At 49.6% G+C, this 18782-nt stretch overlaps 1 protein-coding gene across 1 annotated transcript in view; it reads left to right on the top strand.

Annotated features, from left to right (window-relative positions):
* The window catches only part of Tnfrsf1b (tumor necrosis factor receptor superfamily, member 1b), a 34503-nt gene extending 15721 nt beyond the window's left edge, over positions 1–18782 (top strand). Inside the window, exons 2-10 of the mRNA NM_011610.3 lie at positions 2044–2146; positions 3554–3682; positions 5668–5820; positions 6245–6338; positions 6666–6898; positions 7570–7647; positions 8162–8196; positions 11214–11421; positions 15050–18782. Coding sequence (NP_035740.2) covers positions 2044–2146; positions 3554–3682; positions 5668–5820; positions 6245–6338; positions 6666–6898; positions 7570–7647; positions 8162–8196; positions 11214–11421; positions 15050–15363 — 1347 coding nt within the window. The 3' untranslated portion in view covers positions 15364–18782. The remainder of the gene's footprint in view (positions 1–2043; positions 2147–3553; positions 3683–5667; positions 5821–6244; positions 6339–6665; positions 6899–7569; positions 7648–8161; positions 8197–11213; positions 11422–15049) is intronic.

The raw sequence follows: 18782 nt of genomic DNA, 5'->3' as shown, positions 1-18782 counted from the left end.
TTTTATGTATCTCTCTTGCTCCCATAGAATTGAGTCAGGAACCGATGTCCAGAGAGATAGGGACACTTGATTGACTATGACCATACAGCTTCTGGATGGAAGAATAAGAAAAGAAGACCACATCTCTCTAACTCTCCACCTTTATCTGAGGAGTCAGGGGATTCATTTGGGTTACTGGTTTAATAAACATTTATTAAGCTCCTGCTGACCATATGACGGCAGCTGCTGGTACAATCAAGAGTGCGGAGCAGCCTTCCTCTTTAACCTAGAACCACCCCTTGGTCATTTCCAGGTGACATCAGCAGAGGCTGCAAGGGTGTTGAGTGTGTGTTCACACCCTCTTTGCTCTTGTAGATCCACTCCCATGTTTGCTCATGAGTTCACATTTGTGCAGAAATGGCTAATTCATGCTTGTCCCTAAAGTTTCCAATTGCTGTTCCACCTTCTGGAAGAAAGGCTGGGGCTTAGGCAGGTCTCTGAGGTACTGGGATAGACCCAGTGGTGACAGTTGCTGCTGCTGTACACTTCTGAGAACTGAGGACCTCTTGGAGATCTGAGGGAGGGCTCTGTGTTTCTCACAGTTGGTTCTGTGCCATGTTGGGTGTTTTTTTGTTTTTTGTTTTTTCTCCTCCCCATTTGTCTCCCTTTCATAATTATTTATTTAATTAAAAAATGTGAGTACTCCTGAGTATATGTATGTGAACCACACACATTCAGGAGTATGCAGAACTTAGAAGGGAGCGTCAGGTTACCTGGAACTGGAGTGACAGACAGTTGTGAGCTGCCATGTTGGTGCTGGGAACTGATCCCAAGTTGTCTCCAAGAATAGTAAGTGCCCCTAACCACTGCGCTATCTCTGGAGCTCCTCCTCCCCATCCTCCCCATCGCTCCCTGCTTTCCTGGTCTCTCCCTGGAAGTGCTTAGCCCAGTCATTGAAATCATGGCCTAGAGAGACAGACAGGACCCAGGCTCAAATCTCTGTCACTGCCTTAGGTGGGTAACCTGTGCTCGTTATGCCTGTTTCCTTTCTATACAATGGTCGGAGTCCAACATGGCTGGTTGTTAGAGAACTGAATGCAATAATACATCCATCTCAGGTCCAGGCTCTGGAAGCACAGCCTGAGGCATGGCTTCTTGTAACAGGAGAAGGCTCTCAGGCAAGAGGGTGGGGTGGCAGGATGTGGCAGCAGGGTCACATGTTTTCCAGCCAAAACCTATGAGTGTTGGTCTTGGGTTGAGGCCAAGGTACTGCCTTTGAGTTGGAGACTTGTCGGCCAGTGCTGAGGCTATTCTCCTGGCAGTTGGAGTCTGAGCATGGCTAGGAGCCCCCACTGGTCCAAACCTTCTAAGCCCATAGGTGTAAGGCAGCACTGATGTGAGGAGGTGCACAGGTTTGTTTTCATTCTGTATTAACTTCCTGAGGCAGCTCTGCCATGGCCTGTGTCAGAAGCTTGGGTCTAGAGGTGGCGCAGCCATTATCTGTGTCATAGGTGGCAGCATATGGACACATGTATGTACACCTGTGTGCATATGCATGGATGTGAGTGCAAGGACACACGGTGCCAATTCAGAACAATGACATGAAGGTCAGAAGGGGCCATGTCTATATTCAGAGAGAACCCAGAGGAGGAAGAGCCTACATTAGGCCCAGGAGAGTAGAGGGTACTTCTGGGAGAAGGAAGACCTCAGCCACAAGGACAGAGGGACAGATGGACAGACATCCTAAAAAGAGAAGCTTTGTGTGGAGGTCCTTGTCACAGTGAGTCAAGCCACTGTCTTAAAAAAACTACATCTTCTCAGAGCCTTGCTGGGTCTCACCCAGCAGGCAGGAGGGAAGCCCTAAAGTAACCCACTTCCTGGCCCAGCAAACTGCAGACACAAGCGTGCCACGCTGAAGAGGAAGGCCAAGAAGGGAAAAAGCCTGGGCTCTACTCTCTCAAGCCTTCCTCGTCCTCCAACGCAAAAACCCATCCATGAGGCCTGGTGACAGGTATGCTGGAGCCCAGAGTCATACTGATGGCTGCCTCCCTTGTTCCCTTCCAGGTTGTCTTGACACCCTACAAACCGGAACCTGGGTACGAGTGCCAGATCTCACAGGAATACTATGACAGGAAGGCTCAGATGTGCTGTGCTAAGTGTCCTCCTGGTGAGAGGCAGCTGCTGGGGCTTTGGAAGGTGGTGCCATGGAGGGAGTGCTTGTCTGGGAATGAGGGCCTTCAGCTCTCACTGGCTGCTTTATACATGCTAGGGTTCATGATTCATCTTGCCCTGGGCTCTTGCATGTGCTGTGCCCTCCACTGAGCACACTTCTCAGTGTCTTCTCCTGGTTACTGCCTACCTACATTTTGACCCTATCCTCTTGTCCAGGAAGCCTCCTCAATACTGCAATGATGTCCTAGTACTTTTCATAGCCCCACTATGTGCTATGTCTACCCCTATTGAGTAGTGAGTGTAGCTTGGTCCCTGTGGAGTTCCAAGCACACGGCTGGCCTATATTGATGTCCTGTACTTAATTGTCAAGTAAATGAATGGATAGCCATATCATAGATGGCGGATCTGAGCCCTGGCCTCATTGGCGAGGACTGAGTAGCTGGCCCCCAGTGCTGAGTAGACAATCAAGTGTATGCATTCAATTAAGTCGTATTTATAATGCATCTACTCTGTGCTCAATCTGCTGAGAGGAAAGCCACACAAACACGGGATACAGCAGGCTGGGAAGTAAGTGCAAAGCCCTAAAGCAGGGGCCTGTTTTAATGGGTCCAAAGAAGCTTGAGGCTGGTGTTTGTTGCCCAGAGTGAAAGAAGAGTGTGATGGAAGATGGGTATGAAGGGGTGAGGGTTGGTGAGATGGCTCTGTATGTAAAGGCACTTGCTGTGCAAGCCTGAGAACCTGAACCAATGGTGGAAGGAGAAAACAGGTTACACACACACACCACCACCACCACCACCACCACCACCATCGTAATAATATACATTTGATTAAGCGAGATGAGTGGTGTCACCATGAAGAATTCAGATTTCATTTACTGGAGGCTTTGAGTCCTGTGCTTGTGACCCAGTGGGCAGGAACACAGGGCAATGTCATCCTCCACAGTCACAGCCAGGGGACAGTGGCTTTTCTAGTGACGAGCAGAGTGTCTTTACGAAGTTACAAGCTTAGAGTAGCAGGAACAGAGGAGACGAGCTGGTTCCAGAAGAGAAAACCTTAAAGATTTGTCCTGTTACTCTTCTATCCTCCAGGCTCTTAGGAGCCCTATGCCCTTGGCACTGACAGGCTACCAGACATGACGCCCTTATAGCCACTTATATTTAGTACATCAGGATAGAGAATTTTAACCAACTATCAAGAAGACAGGAGCTAGCAAACCCATTCTCCCTTAAGTATTCTTGACTGTTAATAGGTTTTTCGAGTGGTGGTGTTTCAACTACCTGGAGAGAGCAGAGGGAAGATATGTTCAGAGGTAGAGAGATAGCTAGGGCCACCAGACATGCTTCATCCCAGGGGCTTCCTGGCAAGGGTCTTCTGCTGAGACCTCTGGTCCTTGCTTCCTCAGGCCAATATGTGAAACATTTCTGCAACAAGACCTCGGACACCGTGTGTGCGGACTGTGAGGCAAGCATGTATACCCAGGTCTGGAACCAGTTTCGTACATGTTTGAGCTGCAGTTCTTCCTGTACCACTGGTGAGTGGCATGAGCACTGTGATCCCAACATCTTCCCCAGTCACTCGCCGTCCAGCAAGTAAGGTGGATGGGGTTACCCTGGGCCAGCCGTTTTCGTCTTCCAGGACTTGAGTTGCGGGAGACTGCTTTTTTTAAAATATTTTTTTATTACATATTTTCCTCAATTACATTTCCAATGCTATCCCAAAAGTCCCCCACACCCTCCCCCCCACTCCCCTACCCACCCATTCCCATTTTTTGGCCCTGGTGTTCCCCTGTACTGGGGCATATAAAGTTTGCCTGTCCAATGGGCCTCTCTTTCCAGTGATGGCCAACTAGGCCATCCTTTGATACATATGCAGCTAGAGTTAAGAGCTCCGGGGTACTGGTTAGTTCATAATGTTGCACCTACAGGGTTGCAGATCTCTTTAGCTCCTTGGATACTTTCTCTAGCTCCTCCCTTGGGGGCCCTGTGATCTATCCAATAGTTGACTGTGAGCATCCACTTCTGTGTTTGCTAGGCCCCAGCCTAGTCTCACAAGAGATGGCTATATCACGGTCCTTGCACCAAACGCTTGCTAGTGTATGCAATGGTGTCATCGTTTGGAGGCTAATTATGGGATGGATCCCTGGATATGGCAGTCTCTAGATGGTCCATCCTTTTGGGGAGACTGCTTTTTTTCAACTTGTATGTAGTTATGTGATTGGAACCTGGGACTTCATGCAGGTGATGCAAACACTTTTTTTTTTTTTTTTGGTTTTTTGAGACAGGGTTTCTCTGTGTAGCCCTGGCTGTCCTGGAACTCACTTTGTAGACCAGGCTGGCCTCGAACTCAGAAATCTGCCTGCCTCTGCCTCCCAAGTGCTGGGATTAAAGGCGTGCGCCACCACGCCTGGCTGATGCAAACACTTTTTAACAGAACTACATCAATCCCCAGATATTTTTTTTATTAAAGGTGTATTAATTAATTAATTAATTAATTAATTAATTAACTTACTTATTTTGGTTTTTCAAGACAGCATTTCTCTGTGTATCCTCGGCTGTCCTGGAAGTCACTCTGTAGACCAGGCTGGCCTCGAACTCAGAGATCTGCCTGACTCTGTATCCCAAGTGCTAGGACTAAAGGCGTGCGCCGCCCCAACCCAATAAGATTTATTTATTTTTATTGTATGTATATGGGTATTTTTACTGGCATGTAGTCAGGATCTATTTTGCCTTGAGTCAGGATCTCTCTAGGTAGCTCAGAATGGCTTTGAAGTTATGAACTGCCTAACTCAGCTTCCTGAGTAGCTGAGAATACAGACCTGAACTCCCAGAAAATGTTTTCAGTTCAGATTTTTTTGTTTGTTTGGTTTTTGTTGTTATTGTATTTGTTTATTTGGTTTTGGTTTTTATAAGATAGGGATGTGTGTGTGTGTGTGTGTGTGTGTGTGTGTGTGTGTGTATATAGTCTTGGCTGTTTTGAAACTGAACTAACTCTGTAGACCAGGCTGGCCTTGAACTCATAGAGCTCCAACTGCCTCTGCCTCCTGAGTGCTGGGATTAGAGATGTATGCCACCCCTGTTTTTTGTTTTTTGGGTTTTGTTTTTTTTTTTTTTTTGAGATGGTTTTTTTGCTAAGTTGCCCAGGTTGGCCTAGAACTTTCTATAAGGCCCAGGCTAACTTTAAATTTACATTCATCCTTCTGCCTCGGTTTCCCCAGTGTTGAGATTACAAATGTGTGACACCTGCCTGGACAGTTCCAGATGACATTTTCCTTCTAGATCCTACCAAATCTTCATTGGTAGTGGGGAGGTGAGGTCAGAGTTGAGAATGTAGAGCCTAGAGAAACAGATGTGTATATTCACTCTGTGGTGGAGTTCAGAGTACAGACAACAACAGCCCAAGAGGCAAGGTGTTCAAGGGTCCTTTGGGCCTGTGCTGAGGGCCCTACCAGCTCTGGCAGGAAGAGCAGAATGGGTGAGTGGAAGTAGAGATGACCCTGGCTGTCTTTCTCACCTCTAGACCAGGTGGAGATCCGCGCCTGCACTAAACAGCAGAACCGAGTGTGTGCTTGCGAAGCTGGCAGGTACTGCGCCTTGAAAACCCATTCTGGCAGCTGTCGACAGTGCATGAGGCTGAGCAAGTGCGGCCCTGGCTTCGGAGTGGCCAGTTCAAGTAAGGATCCCTCTTCCTCTCCCTGGGAAAGGATGTGAACATCCCTGAGATGTCACAGGCACTTACCTCTCTAAGCCTTACCTCTAAGCCTCCAGTAGCTGCCACATGCATTACATGTCTCCTGGCACCCCTGGTTACACCAAGCCCTTAGCTAGTAGGAAATCAGGTAGGACAGGAAGGTAACCCTGGACAGCAAGTCCATGTACATGTATGGTCATGTGTGTCCATGCATGCATGCATGCGCGCGCGCGCGCGCGCGCGTGTGTGTGTGTGTGTGTGTGTGTGTGTGTGTGTGTGTGTGTGTGTGTGTTTTAAGGGAGAGGATTACAAAGTGGCCTCCCTTGTGGCCCCACTGTTAAGAGACTCCCCACCTGGCTACATGAAGTGTTCATATTGTCGACAAGCTCTGGATTTTCTCTTCAAGGAGCCCCAAATGGAAATGTGCTATGCAAGGCCTGTGCCCCAGGGACGTTCTCTGACACCACATCATCCACTGATGTGTGCAGGCCCCACCGCATGTGAGTGTTGACTTCCTGGCTTCTGAAGGAGCAGGGAGGGTGACCGCCTAGGGGAACTGGGTCCCAGGATATAGGACAGCTTGTCACTCTTTGTCTCTTGACTTGGGTTCTGGGACAGACAATGGATGACTTGAGCAGGAACCTGACATAGAGGCAAGATTGGATAGAGTGACACTGGGTGGAAGTTGAGGAGTATATGAGGGGGTAGTGCTAAGAAGCCCATACTCATTGCTTGGCTGTTAGGATCCTTGTCCTCAGGCCTGGCTCCCTGAAATTCTGTGGTCTTCTATCTTCTGTGGTCTCCTGATTACAATCTTCCTCCCCCAGCTGTAGCATCCTGGCTATTCCCGGAAATGCAAGCACAGATGCAGTCTGTGCGCCCGAGTCCCCAACTCTAAGTGCCATCCCAAGGACACTCTACGTATCTCAGCCAGAGCCCACAAGATCCCAACCCCTGGATCAAGAGCCAGGGCCCAGCCAAACTCCAAGCATCCTTACATCGTTGGGTTCAACCCCCATTATTGAACAAAGTACCAAGGGTGGCATCTCTCTTCCAATTGGTAAGTCCTCAGTCTCAAGAGTGACCCAGGCAGGCTTGGAAGTGTGCAGTCTGAGCTACTGGGGAAGCTGAGACAAGAGAATTGCAAGTTCAAGGCCAACCTGGGCTATAGAGTAAGTTTGAGGTCAATCTGGGCAACTTAGTCAGACCCTGTCTCAAAATAGTACTTTTAATGGGAGCTGAGGCTGTAGCCCATTGGTAGAATGTCTGACTAGTTTGGGGTTAAATCTGTAACAAAAGTAAATTGAAACATAAAAGGGAGGTGATCCCCCACCCCCACCCCCTGTCTCTCTTGCCTCCCTTTGGGCAGAACTGGGGCCTGGTCTCTGTCTTTTAGAACAGATGCAAGTGTAGAAGAGTTGAGTCTCCAAAGATGTGATATTGCCATAGGGAATCCCTGGGTGGCATGAATGTGAACATAGGTTCTGGTTGCTAGTTATGATGAACCCGTTTGTCTCACAGACTATGGACTGCTGGTGTCTCTGGCTTCCCTCTGGGGTTAGGATGGTACCAAGCCCAAGGCCCTACACTGTAGCCTTCTGACTGCATGTGGTTTGCAGATGTGATCTTTGGTTTGACCCTGAATTTGAGGGCCTAAGGCTGGACTTGATCTCAGCATCAGCACCAGCCACCCTGGAACCTTTGTTTCTGAGTACCCTGCCGTTTTCCTAGGTCTGATTGTTGGAGTGACATCACTGGGTCTGCTGATGTTAGGACTGGTGAACTGCATCATCCTGGTGCAGAGGAAAAGTAAGGTTCTGCTCTCGTCCTGTTTCCCGCCCCACGTCCCTACCCTAACACTTTCTCGGAGCCTTGGGTGGCAGGCCTCGTTCAGAGCTCTGCACTATCATAGACTCGGGTGGATCTGGAGACTGTAGCCTCTTGCTCTCCAGGAACTTAGAGCCTGGTGTAGAAGGTACATACTCTAACCTGGCTACCAGAAGGTAGTGTCAAGGCTATTCCAGGGGATTGAAGTTCAGGATTTTTATACAGGAAGCCTGGAGTCTCTCGGATTCTGTGAGCTGGCCTGGGTCTCAGTGGGTGGAGTGTGTTGAGGCAGGGCTACAACACAGGCTGTACTGGAGGATGGCTGGGGCAAAGGGGTAGTGGCTGAAAGTAGCATGGGCTCATCCGTGAACATGACAGGCAGCTACTCCCTGGGCTGGGTCCACTCTCCTGGCTCTACCCTAGCCATGCTGTGCCCATTAAGACAGCTGTTCTGAAGAAGTCCTGCCTCTGACTTGTTCCCCTCTCTTCATTGTAGAGAAGCCCTCCTGCCTACAAAGAGATGCCAAGGTGGTGAGTATCCCTCTGCGGTCCTCCTCCCCCTTCTCTCCTCCAGCTCTCCCTCTTCCTCCTCCTCTTTCTCCTCCTCTTCCAGTTCCTTTACTAGGGCATCATAAGCAACATCATATAAGCAGGATCTAATGTATATGGTGGTGCATACCTGCCATCCCAATAGTTAGGGGCAGGTAGAGGCTGGAGGGTCAGAGTGTAAATACTCCCTCAGAGCCAGCTGATGTTTAGTTCCATTACAGTTGGGAAGAAACCGGCAAACTCTCCCCTAGCTGGGCATAGCCAGGCTCTTTCCCTAGGCTATGTCCAACTCCTCACTGGTCCTATGCATAAGGCACCTTGGCTCCTCATTATATAGATGAGGAAATGTAGGCTTAACAGATACAGTCACCCTTGAAAGGTTGTGTTGTGTCCTGGTGGTCAAACCCTCTGCGCATGTGCATCCGGCAGCTACACCCAAAGCTGTCTCAGGCTGGCCTCTCCTAGCAGGGACTGCTCGCCAAGACTGGTCACCAGGATTTGGAGAACCTAGATGCCCCCCTTTGTCCAGCCCTGTGCCCTGTCAGCTACCTGCCCCAGGGCCCTACTCTGGAGCCCAGTGGACGGTGTCCTCATGTGCTAGAGTGAGGAGGCTGTCAGGCAGGAGCAGCAGTGACTCAGCTTCTACTCTGAGGACTGGGGAAGATGAGGTTATCTGGAAAAACAGCACGTGAATTCATCTACACCTCCCCCAGTCATGCGCATGGTTCATGTTTAGTCGCCGGCAGTTACTGGTGGTGGTGGAGGAAGGACGTGCCAGCACTGTCTGAGGGCTTATTCTTCCAGCTTGACTGTGACACAGGCTATGACACAGGCTGTGGCACAGGCTGTGACAGAGGTTATTGCCCCCAACGTTAGACAGAGTCTGGGATTATATGGCTCAGACACTCTTAAGTAATTGTCCTGTGTCCTAGCTGTGTCCTAGACACAGCTAATGGGTATGGCCTGGAACACAAACTTAGCATACAATTACTACCCAGCATACAATTACTGTGCCACTCTTAGGCATGCCCACATGAGCCTGCACATATAAATACCCTTAGCTCAGAGGCCGACAGAAGCCAGCCATGCTTCTGCCAGTCCCAGTTCCATATAACAGGACCAGACCCAGAACCATAGGAGGTATCAGGCAAGCTAAGATTTTTTGGTGTTCATTCAGTGGGGTCCTAGCCAGAGTCACATGACTCTGATAGTGTCTGTACTTGAACACTGTAGCTTGTGGCTTTGAAGAAGCTAGCTGTGACCTTTGGGGAGGAGGGGAAGATCGGGTTCTGTCTGGCTCTAGCCACAAGCAGAAAGGGGGAGGCCCAGACAGAAAAGCTCCTTCTCTGGGGCTGGTGTGGTGTGACATTTATGAGTGCCTCTGTAGAGTTACAGGGTAAGGCCAGGGCCAAGGTCAGACCGTGAGTTCAGGATGTTTTTCCTCTCTTCCATTTTGGGGTACCTAGCTGGGAGGACCCCAGGGGAGTCAGGAGGATGCAGTGGGCATGCTCCCACATCCTAGACTGGGTTTGCTTACTGTGGCCATCAGCCAGCTCTGTAACTCTGAGCTCTGGATTCATCTTCTGTGGGCTTTTGTGGCCTCATGAAGACAGCTTGTATAAGATCCTTCCAGTCCAGAGTCAGAAGCTGTGGACTGTGCAGGAAACAAGGCCTCAAGGCCATGTATCATGACATACCTGGGCATCTAAGAAGACATAGCAACAGTGGGCAGGACCTGGAGATGGAAGTTTTAGTGACTCTCTAGAGAGCACCAGCCACAGGAAGGATAGCCCAACTATTGTTTCAGCTTAGACTACACCTGGCATTGTGCCTCCCTGGAAAAGTGTGGCCACTTTTCCAGCTGCTGTCAACAGACAATGGCCTTGGAATAGATGTCCTTAGCATAAGTTGCCATGAACAGGGAATTTGTCTTAAGCCTCAAGAGCTGAACCCCAGACACCCAGAAGAGGCATGGTGAGTTTTTAGCTCGACTGCACTGTATCCAAACCATGGCCTCAGGCAGAAAGTTCCGTTTCCATATTTACAGAGCTAGGATGGCACTAGGCTATATTGAGTGTCTAGAAGAGCTGAGACCAATGTGACTCAGGCACAGGATTTGGCACTAGGTGCTCATGTCACATACAGAGTAAGAAGCCACAGGGAAGCCACACGACATCATCTGGGTGAACTGTGGGAACGGGCAGCTGAGAAGACCAGTGAGGAACCCTGTGAGTGGCCCTGTGAGTGGCCCTGAGGAAAGGACCCCATGGGCCAGGGTGATTCATTGAGCAGAAGGAATGAAGAGTAAAGGTGTTAAGCTTCAAGCACCAAGGCTGGCCTCTGGGACAGCTACTCTGATCTGCCACCCACCATCAGGAAGTCTGTGCTTTGCAAAACATTGATGACAGCTCAGGTGCATCAAACTTGTTTATTTACGAACACTAAAACTTGACCTTTAGATTTGAGGCATTTTGTATTTTAGACACGGACTTATGTAGCCTGTATTGACCCTGAACACTAACTGAGGATGGCTTTGAATTTATGATCCTCCTGCCTCAACCTCCCCAGTGCTGGGATTACTACATACACCACCACACCCTGCTTGTGTGATGCTGGGGACTGAACCCCTGAGCTCTAGGCAGAGTCTTTAGTCCCTTCTGTTCTTGCAGAAAACATGATTTCAGTTCTCAGCACCAAGAGAGGTTAGGTAACTTTTTCAAGGTCATCTAGCCAGTGAGTGGTAGAGCTATGAACTTTAGACTCAGGTGTCTGGTTCAGAATTCATCTCTTAGCTGCCAGGCTGGTGACACATCTCCCTATGCTCCAAAAAGTCACTTTTTCCATTTCCTTGTGAGGACTGAGATTGAAAACCTTTGGTGCCCTGTGTGGAAACGTGTGGTGTGGGCAGAAATGTGTAAGCTGTGGAGTGTGGGTGACAGGGGAGACTAGGAGAGCAAAGGCACTTGCAGATGGATTAATATTCTCTCTTTTCCTCCCAGCCTCATGTGCCTGATGAGAAATCCCAGGATGCAGTAGGCCTTGAGCAGCAGCACCTGTTGACCACAGCACCCAGTTCCAGCAGCAGCTCCCTAGAGAGCTCAGCCAGCGCTGGGGACCGAAGGGCGCCCCCTGGGGGCCATCCCCAAGCAAGAGTCATGGCGGAGGCCCAAGGGTTTCAGGAGGCCCGTGCCAGCTCCAGGATTTCAGGTGAGAGGCTGATTCCCTCCTGCTCTGGACAGATAGCTGGCCCTCCACCTACTGGTTGAAAATAACCCAAGAGGAAAATGCCTTTAACACTTGGTGGCTATGACAACGGACAGAATGGCTCTGATCTGCTGCCCAGTGTCTTGCGAGAGGATCCTATTGCAATTCAATAGTTCCGAAAAAGGTCCAGGCTCACAGTGCTAAACACAGCTCCCATGGAATGCGTGTATCATGTTCCCACCAACGTCAAGTTGCAAAACCTCGAGTCAGACTTCTGTAGGTAAAGTCAGGTTCATGTGTATCCCTTGCGTAATCTCTGCTGGTGTCCTGGAGCTGCCCTGTGAAGCCACCCTTAGCTGAGCCTGGCTGACTTCCTAGTTCTGGCTCATGTGCAGTCCAGCCACGGTAGGTTCAGCGCCACCTGTGTTGGTTATCTCACTAGCTCATTCGTCTTCAGACACCCCTGCTTTGTCTTTCAAGGCTTCCATATCAGGTGGGGAGTAATCCTGAACCCCTCCACGTTGTCATCTCTGGCCAGCTTGGCCTTTGTTCAGGGATCCCCAAGGTCATGCCGCCTTTCCACAGGATTATCTGTCTTCTGCCTTTCGATGGCCTGTGTGATTTCCCCAAAGCCACGTTCTGCTTATATCCCTAGGCCCAGCACTGGTCTGGCTAGATTGTTTGTTTGTTTGTGAGACAAGGTTTCTCTGTGTAGCCTAGGCTGTCCTGGAACTTGCTTTGTAGACCAGGCTGGCCTGGAACTCAGAGCTCCCTCTGCCTTTGCCTCCTCAGTACTGGGATTAAAGGCATGTGCCACCATCCCTCATTGGCCTGTCCAGTTTTATAAGCTAATACTTCCTAGGGCATTGTAACACACCAGTCTTTGTCCTGGGTGCTTTACATGAACCAAACCTGCCTATCAATACTAAGAGATAGTTACTATTACTACCCCATTTTCCAGATGAGGAAATTGAGGTCCAGGACACCTTGTTAAGAGGACATAGCTAGTGCACCCAAGCTCCAGGAGTCATCAGCTCTGCAGTATGAGCTTCAGAGCCCTGGAAATGGGAGATGAATGAAATAGTTCCTTCAGGGTTCTTTAAAAATGTTTTGTGTATGGGTATTTTACCTGCATGCATTTCCATGTACTGTAGGTGTGCATGGTGTCTATAGAGGCCAGAAGAGGGTGTCAGATCTCCTAGAAATGGAGTTACAGATGGTTGTGAAGTGCCATGTGGGTGTTGTGAATCTAACCTAACTCCTCTGAAGGAGCAACAAGTGCTCTTAGCTACTGAGCCACCTCTCCAGACCCATTCTTCTGGGGGTTCTGCTCACTGTAGCTCACTGATGATGATCACTTTGAGTCAAAGGCATGATGTGTGACCCTGTTGCCTTTACTTGGTCTGCATCTTACCCTACATATATATAATCTATAATAGAGACACTATTGGTATCTCTTGTGCCTACAATGGAGTCAGTCCCTTGTAGGTTTCCCAAGAACCCAGAGATTCCCTTTGGTTTGGTTTGTAGAAGAAAGGGCAAGACTACAGGCCTTTGTCCCTCTCTCCCGGCAGCACAGGCGAGTGGGGCAATAGGAAGTATAAACATGAACGTGAACTTGGTCATTCACCCAGAGCAGCCCAACAGCCCTGGGGCCATGAGAATCCAAGCAGGCTCCTACATCCCATTTCCTCATCTGGTGATGAGACATGCTCTTCCTTAGCACGTCAATGAGAGACTGTGGCTTTGTGCCCACATTGGCTCCTGACAGGGGATTGACAGCCAAGACCACACTGCCTCCCACACCAGCCTCCTCTAACACCCATGTTCTGTTGCTGCCTTGACTTCCGTGCCCTGCTCTTACTCCTGCCTATTCAAGCTTTTCTGCCTGCAGCACTCCTGCTGTCTCCCTGCCCGCAGGAGTCCCGGTGTCTGCTTTGTGTTTTTCCCGTCGGAACCCCAGCCTCACTAGCACGTGGTAACTTGTCAGGGCCCCTGGCTCTGACCTGAGGATTCCCTGAGCCTGGCTTGGAACAGAACAGGTGTCTCTTAACATTGGTTGAGTGAATACATGTGCTTGAATAGAAGCATGAATTCATCTTTCATGGCTTCCCTCCTCCCATGGTGTTCCACTGTGGCTCCTTCTTTGGTCCCTGAGGACCTAAGTTCTTTCTCCTCTGACCTCTGCCCCCTCCTCTTTCTTCTCCCAGGTGTACTGTACCTCTCCTCCTCTCCCATTGACACCTCCCTCTACCCGTGGGGCCTGTAAACCCCAGAATTGCCCCACTCACCCCCACATGTTCATGACATGCAAAGGTCATGGTGACTTCAAATGACGTTCGGGTGCTGTTGAGGCCCAGGGTAGAGGTTTCTTTGTGGTCCCTTGATTCCAGTTCTCCCTCTGCTTGATATATTTGAGGCTGCTCTGAATAGACTGGTTGGCTCTGTCCTAACCCAAGCTCCCTTGAGTCCCAATTTCCGGGAGGCAGAAGCCAGGATAAATAGACAGCTGCCACTACTATGGGCCCCGGGGGGTTCTGCAGATCTAGCTGCAGTCGCAAGAGCAATTGCCATGCAGTTGACATTTGGGAGTAACATATGTCTACCCTCTGCTAGTCTGGCATTCACTCCTCGCCAACTTAGAGAACTTAGAAGCCCACAGAGGTCAGGCAGGATGATAGATGGACTGTCCCTGATATTCGTTCTGTCTGTGATTTCTGCTTCTCTATATCCCAGTGGTAGGGATCAAAATCCACGTGTCTGGTAGGTGAGCTTTAAACTGCCAACCCCTAAATTTTAAGTGTTGTCAGTCAATTCACTTAAAATGCTATCATCACCAAAACCAAAGTGTGCCTAGGCTGGTTTTGATCCATTTGGTACTTGCCCTTTCAGTGGTCATGGGGAATATTCTTTGTAGATTTGGCCATAGGCAGTCTTCTGTAACTGCTTCCTGCCACATCCTAGCTTCTCTGTTCCAGCAAACTGCTCTCTCTCTCTCTCTCTCTCTCTCTCTCTCTCTCTCTCTCTCTCTCTCACACACACACACACACACACACACACACACACAGGTGTGCTAATGAGTCCACGTGTCTATGTGGAAGCTAGAGGACAACCTCAGGTGGCATCCTTAGGAACCCCATCTGCCTCCTTTAAGACAGTTTCCCCTTGGCTTGGTGTCCACCAGTTAGACTTAGTTGGTTGGCCTGAAAAGACCCAGAAATCTCCCTTTCTCTGCCTCCCAAGTACTGAGATTACAAGTGTGTGCCGCCATGCCCAGCCTCCTTACATGGGGTCTCAGGGGTTGAATTTAGGTCCTTAAGCTTGCAAGACAAAGTCCTTACTAACTGAGCCATATCCTCAGCCCAATGTTTTGTTCTTCTTGGAGTACTTTTGTCTGCTTTAGAAAATTGTCTCCGGTCAACAGCAGGGAGCGTTGGGCTGGGCAGCTGGGAAGTGAGCACACAGGCATGTAAGGGTGATGCATCTGCCATCGTAGTAGAGGTGAGCTAGGGTCTTTAGCCTCTTGGCCCTTGGCCTATTGCTCTAACCTGCCCCTGGGACAAGAGGCAAACTGCAAAGACACCCTGTCTCCAAGATCCCCAGACTCACCCTCCCATCCTGTGCTTCACAGATTCTTCCCACGGAAGCCACGGGACCCACGTCAACGTCACCTGCATCGTGAACGTCTGTAGCAGCTCTGACCACAGTTCTCAGTGCTCTTCCCAAGCCAGCGCCACAGTGGGAGACCCAGATGCCAAGCCCTCAGCGTCCCCAAAGGATGAGCAGGTCCCCTTCTCTCAGGAGGAGTGTCCGTCTCAGTCCCCGTGTGAGACTACAGAGACACTGCAGAGCCATGAGAAGCCCTTGCCCCTTGGTGTGCCGGATATGGGCATGAAGCCCAGCCAAGCTGGCTGGTTTGATCAGATTGCAGTCAAAGTGGCCTGACCCCTGACAGGGGTAACACCCTGCAAAGGGACCCCCGAGACCCTGAACCCATGGAACTTCATGACTTTTGCTGGATCCATTTCCCTTAGTGGCTTCCAGAGCCCCAGTTGCAGGTCAAGTGAGGGCTGAGACAGCTAGAGTGGTCAAAAACTGCCATGGTGTTTTATGGGGGCAGTCCCAGGAAGTTGTTGCTCTTCCATGACCCCTCTGGATCTCCTGGGCTCTTGCCTGATTCTTGCTTCTGAGAGGCCCCAGTATTTTTTCCTTCTAAGGAGCTAACATCCTCTTCCATGAATAGCACAGCTCTTCAGCCTGAATGCTGACACTGCAGGGCGGTTCCAGCAAGTAGGAGCAAGTGGTGGCCTGGTAGGGCACAGAGGCCCTTCAGGTTAGTGCTAAACTCTTAGGAAGTACCCTCTCCAAGCCCACCGAAATTCTTTTGATGCAAGAATCAGAGGCCCCATCAGGCAGAGTTGCTCTGTTATAGGATGGTAGGGCTGTAACTCAGTGGTCCAGTGTGCTTTTAGCATGCCCTGGGTTTGATCCTCAGCAACACATGCAAAACGTAAGTAGACAGCAGACAGCAGACAGCACAGCCAGCCCCCTGTGTGGTTTGCAGCCTCTGCCTTTGACTTTTACTCTGGTGGGCACACAGAGGGCTGGAGCTCCTCCTCCTGACCTTCTAATGAGCCCTTCCAAGGCCACGCCTTCCTTCAGGGAATCTCAGGGACTGTAGAGTTCCCAGGCCCCTGCAGCCACCTGTCTCTTCCTACCTCAGCCTGGAGCACTCCCTCTAACTCCCCAACGGCTTGGTACTGTACTTGCTGTGACCCCAAGTGCATGTCCGGGTTAGGCACTGTGAGTTGGAACAGCTGATGACATCGGTTGAAAGGCCCACCCGGAAACAGCTGAAGCCAGCTCTTTTGCCAAAGGATTCATGCCGGTTTTCTAATCAACCTGCTCCCCTAGCATGCCTGGAAGGAAAGGGTTCAGGAGACTCCTCAAGAAGCAAGTTCAGTCTCAGGTGCTTGGATGCCATGCTCACCGATTCCACTGGATATGAACTTGGCAGAGGAGCCTAGTTGTTGCCATGGAGACTTAAAGAGCTCAGCACTCTGGAATCAAGATACTGGACACTTGGGGCCGACTTGTTAAGGCTCTGCAGCATCAGACTGTAGAGGGGAAGGAACACGTCTGCCCCCTGGTGGCCCGTCCTGGGATGACCTCGGGCCTCCTAGGCAACAAAAGAATGAATTGGAAAGGACTGTTCCTGGGTGTGGCCTCAGCTCCTGTGCTTGTGTGGATCCCTAAAGGGTGTGCTAAGGAGCAATTGCACTGTGTGCTGGACAGAATTCCTGCTTATAAATGCTTTTTGTTGTTGTTTTGTACACTGAGCCCTGGCTGAGCCACCCCACCCCACCTCCCATCCCACCTTTACAGCCACTCTTGCAGAGAACCTGGCTGTCTCCCACTTGTAGCCTGTGGATGCTGAGGAAACACCCAGCCAAGTAGACTCCAGGCTTGCCCCTATCTCCTGCTCTGAGTCTGGCCTCCTCATTGTGTTGTGGGAAGGAGACGGGTTCTGTCATCTCGGAAGCCCACACCGTGGATGTGAACAATGGCTGTACTAGCTTAGACCAGCTTAGGGCTCTGCAATCAGAGGAGGGGGAGCAGGGAACAATTTGAGTGCTGACCTATAACACATTCCTAAAGGATGGGCAGTCCAGAATCTCCCTCCTTCAGTGTGTGTGTGTGTGTGTGTGTGTGTGTGTGTGTGTGTGTGTCCATGTTTGCATGTATGTGTGTGCCAGTGTGTGGAGGCCAGAGGTTGGCTTTGGGTGTGTTTGATCACTCTCAGTTACTGAGGCAGGGCTCTCATCTGTACCCAGAGCTTGCACATTTTCTAGTCTAACTTGCTTCAGGGATCTCTGTCTGCCTATGGAGTGCTCAGGTTACAGGCAGGCTGCCATACCTGCCCGACATTTACATGAATACTAGAGATCTGAATTCTGGTCCTCACACTTGTATACCTGCATTTTATCCACTAAGACATCTCTCCAAGGGCTCCCCCTTCCTATTTAATAAGTTAGTTTTGAACTGGCAAGATGGCTCAGTGGGTAAGGCAGTTTGCGGACAAACCTGATGACCTGAGTTGGATCCCTGACCATAAGGTAGAAGAGACCTGATTCCTGCAAGTTGTCCTCTGACCACCACCCCATACATGCTTCTGCATATGTGCACACATCACATTCTTGCACACACACTCACATACCATAAATGTAATAAATTTTTTTAAATAAATTGATTTTATCTTTTAATCATTATTTTTGCTTATCTGTTTGTTCATACATGGAGTTTTGCTGTATACCCAGTCTGGCTGCATCCTCCAGGCACCTTGAACTTGGATATTCTCCTGCCTCAGTTTCGAGAGTGCTGAGTTATAGGCATGTGCAACCGTGTCAGGACCCTTGGCGTTACATTATGTTTTCGAATCTTATTTTTCCATCTAAGACTGACAACCACCTTGCCAAAGGATGACCTTGACTTTTGTATCCTCTTGCCTCTACTTCCCAAGTATTGGGATGACAAGTCTGTCCATCCTATGATTTGTGTGGTGCTGGGGCTTGAACCCAGGGGCCTCGTGAATGCTAGGCAAACGCAATCAGCTGCCCAACCCCGAACTTCACTTTTCACCTGTGATTTCTTAACATGGTTCCTGAGCAGACAGCATGATCCTGTTGCCTTGAGGAGCTCTGCTCGTTGCTTTGACAATGCTCTATTTACTAAAGAATACTTATAGAGTTCAAGACTCCAAAGCAGCAGTTCCCAACCTGTGGGTATGACCTCTTGGGTATCCCATATCAGATATTTACATTAAACTTATAACAGAAGCAAAATTACAGTTATGGGGTAGCAACAAAATAATTTTTTTTTGAGGCAGGGTTTATCTGTGTAGCTCACTTTGTACAGACTAGGCTGGCCTTGAACTTAAAGATCTGCCTGCCTCTGCCTTCTGAATGCTGGGATTAAATGTGTGTGCCAACATGCCCAGTGCAGTGAAATAATTTTATTGTTGGGTCACCAAAACATGAGAAAGAGTATTAAAAGGTCATAGCGTTAGGAAGGTTGAGAACCACTGCCCCAAAAGATAGTAGAAATAGGTAATAGCATTTTAAAAAAAGATTAATTTCTTTTTCCGTGTGTGTGTGTGTGTGTGTGTGTGTGTGTGTGTGTGTGTGTGTGTGTGTGTGTGAAGGGTGCTGAATTCCCTAAATCTGGGATTACAGACAATTGTGCCAAATGGGTATTGGGAACCAAAGTTGGGTTTTCTGAAAGAGCAGCAAGTGCCCTTAACTGCTGAGCCCTCTCTCTAGCTATAATAAACTTTTTTTTAAAAAAATTAAAAAAATTTAGCACTC

The sequence above is a fragment of the Mus musculus genome, chromosome 4 (assembly GCF_000001635.26).
Source record: "Mus musculus strain C57BL/6J chromosome 4, GRCm38.p6 C57BL/6J".
Lineage (NCBI taxonomy): Eukaryota > Metazoa > Chordata > Mammalia > Rodentia > Muridae > Mus > Mus musculus.
Note: the sequence above shows the minus strand (reverse complement) of the source record. Positions and strands in the feature narration are given on the sequence as shown.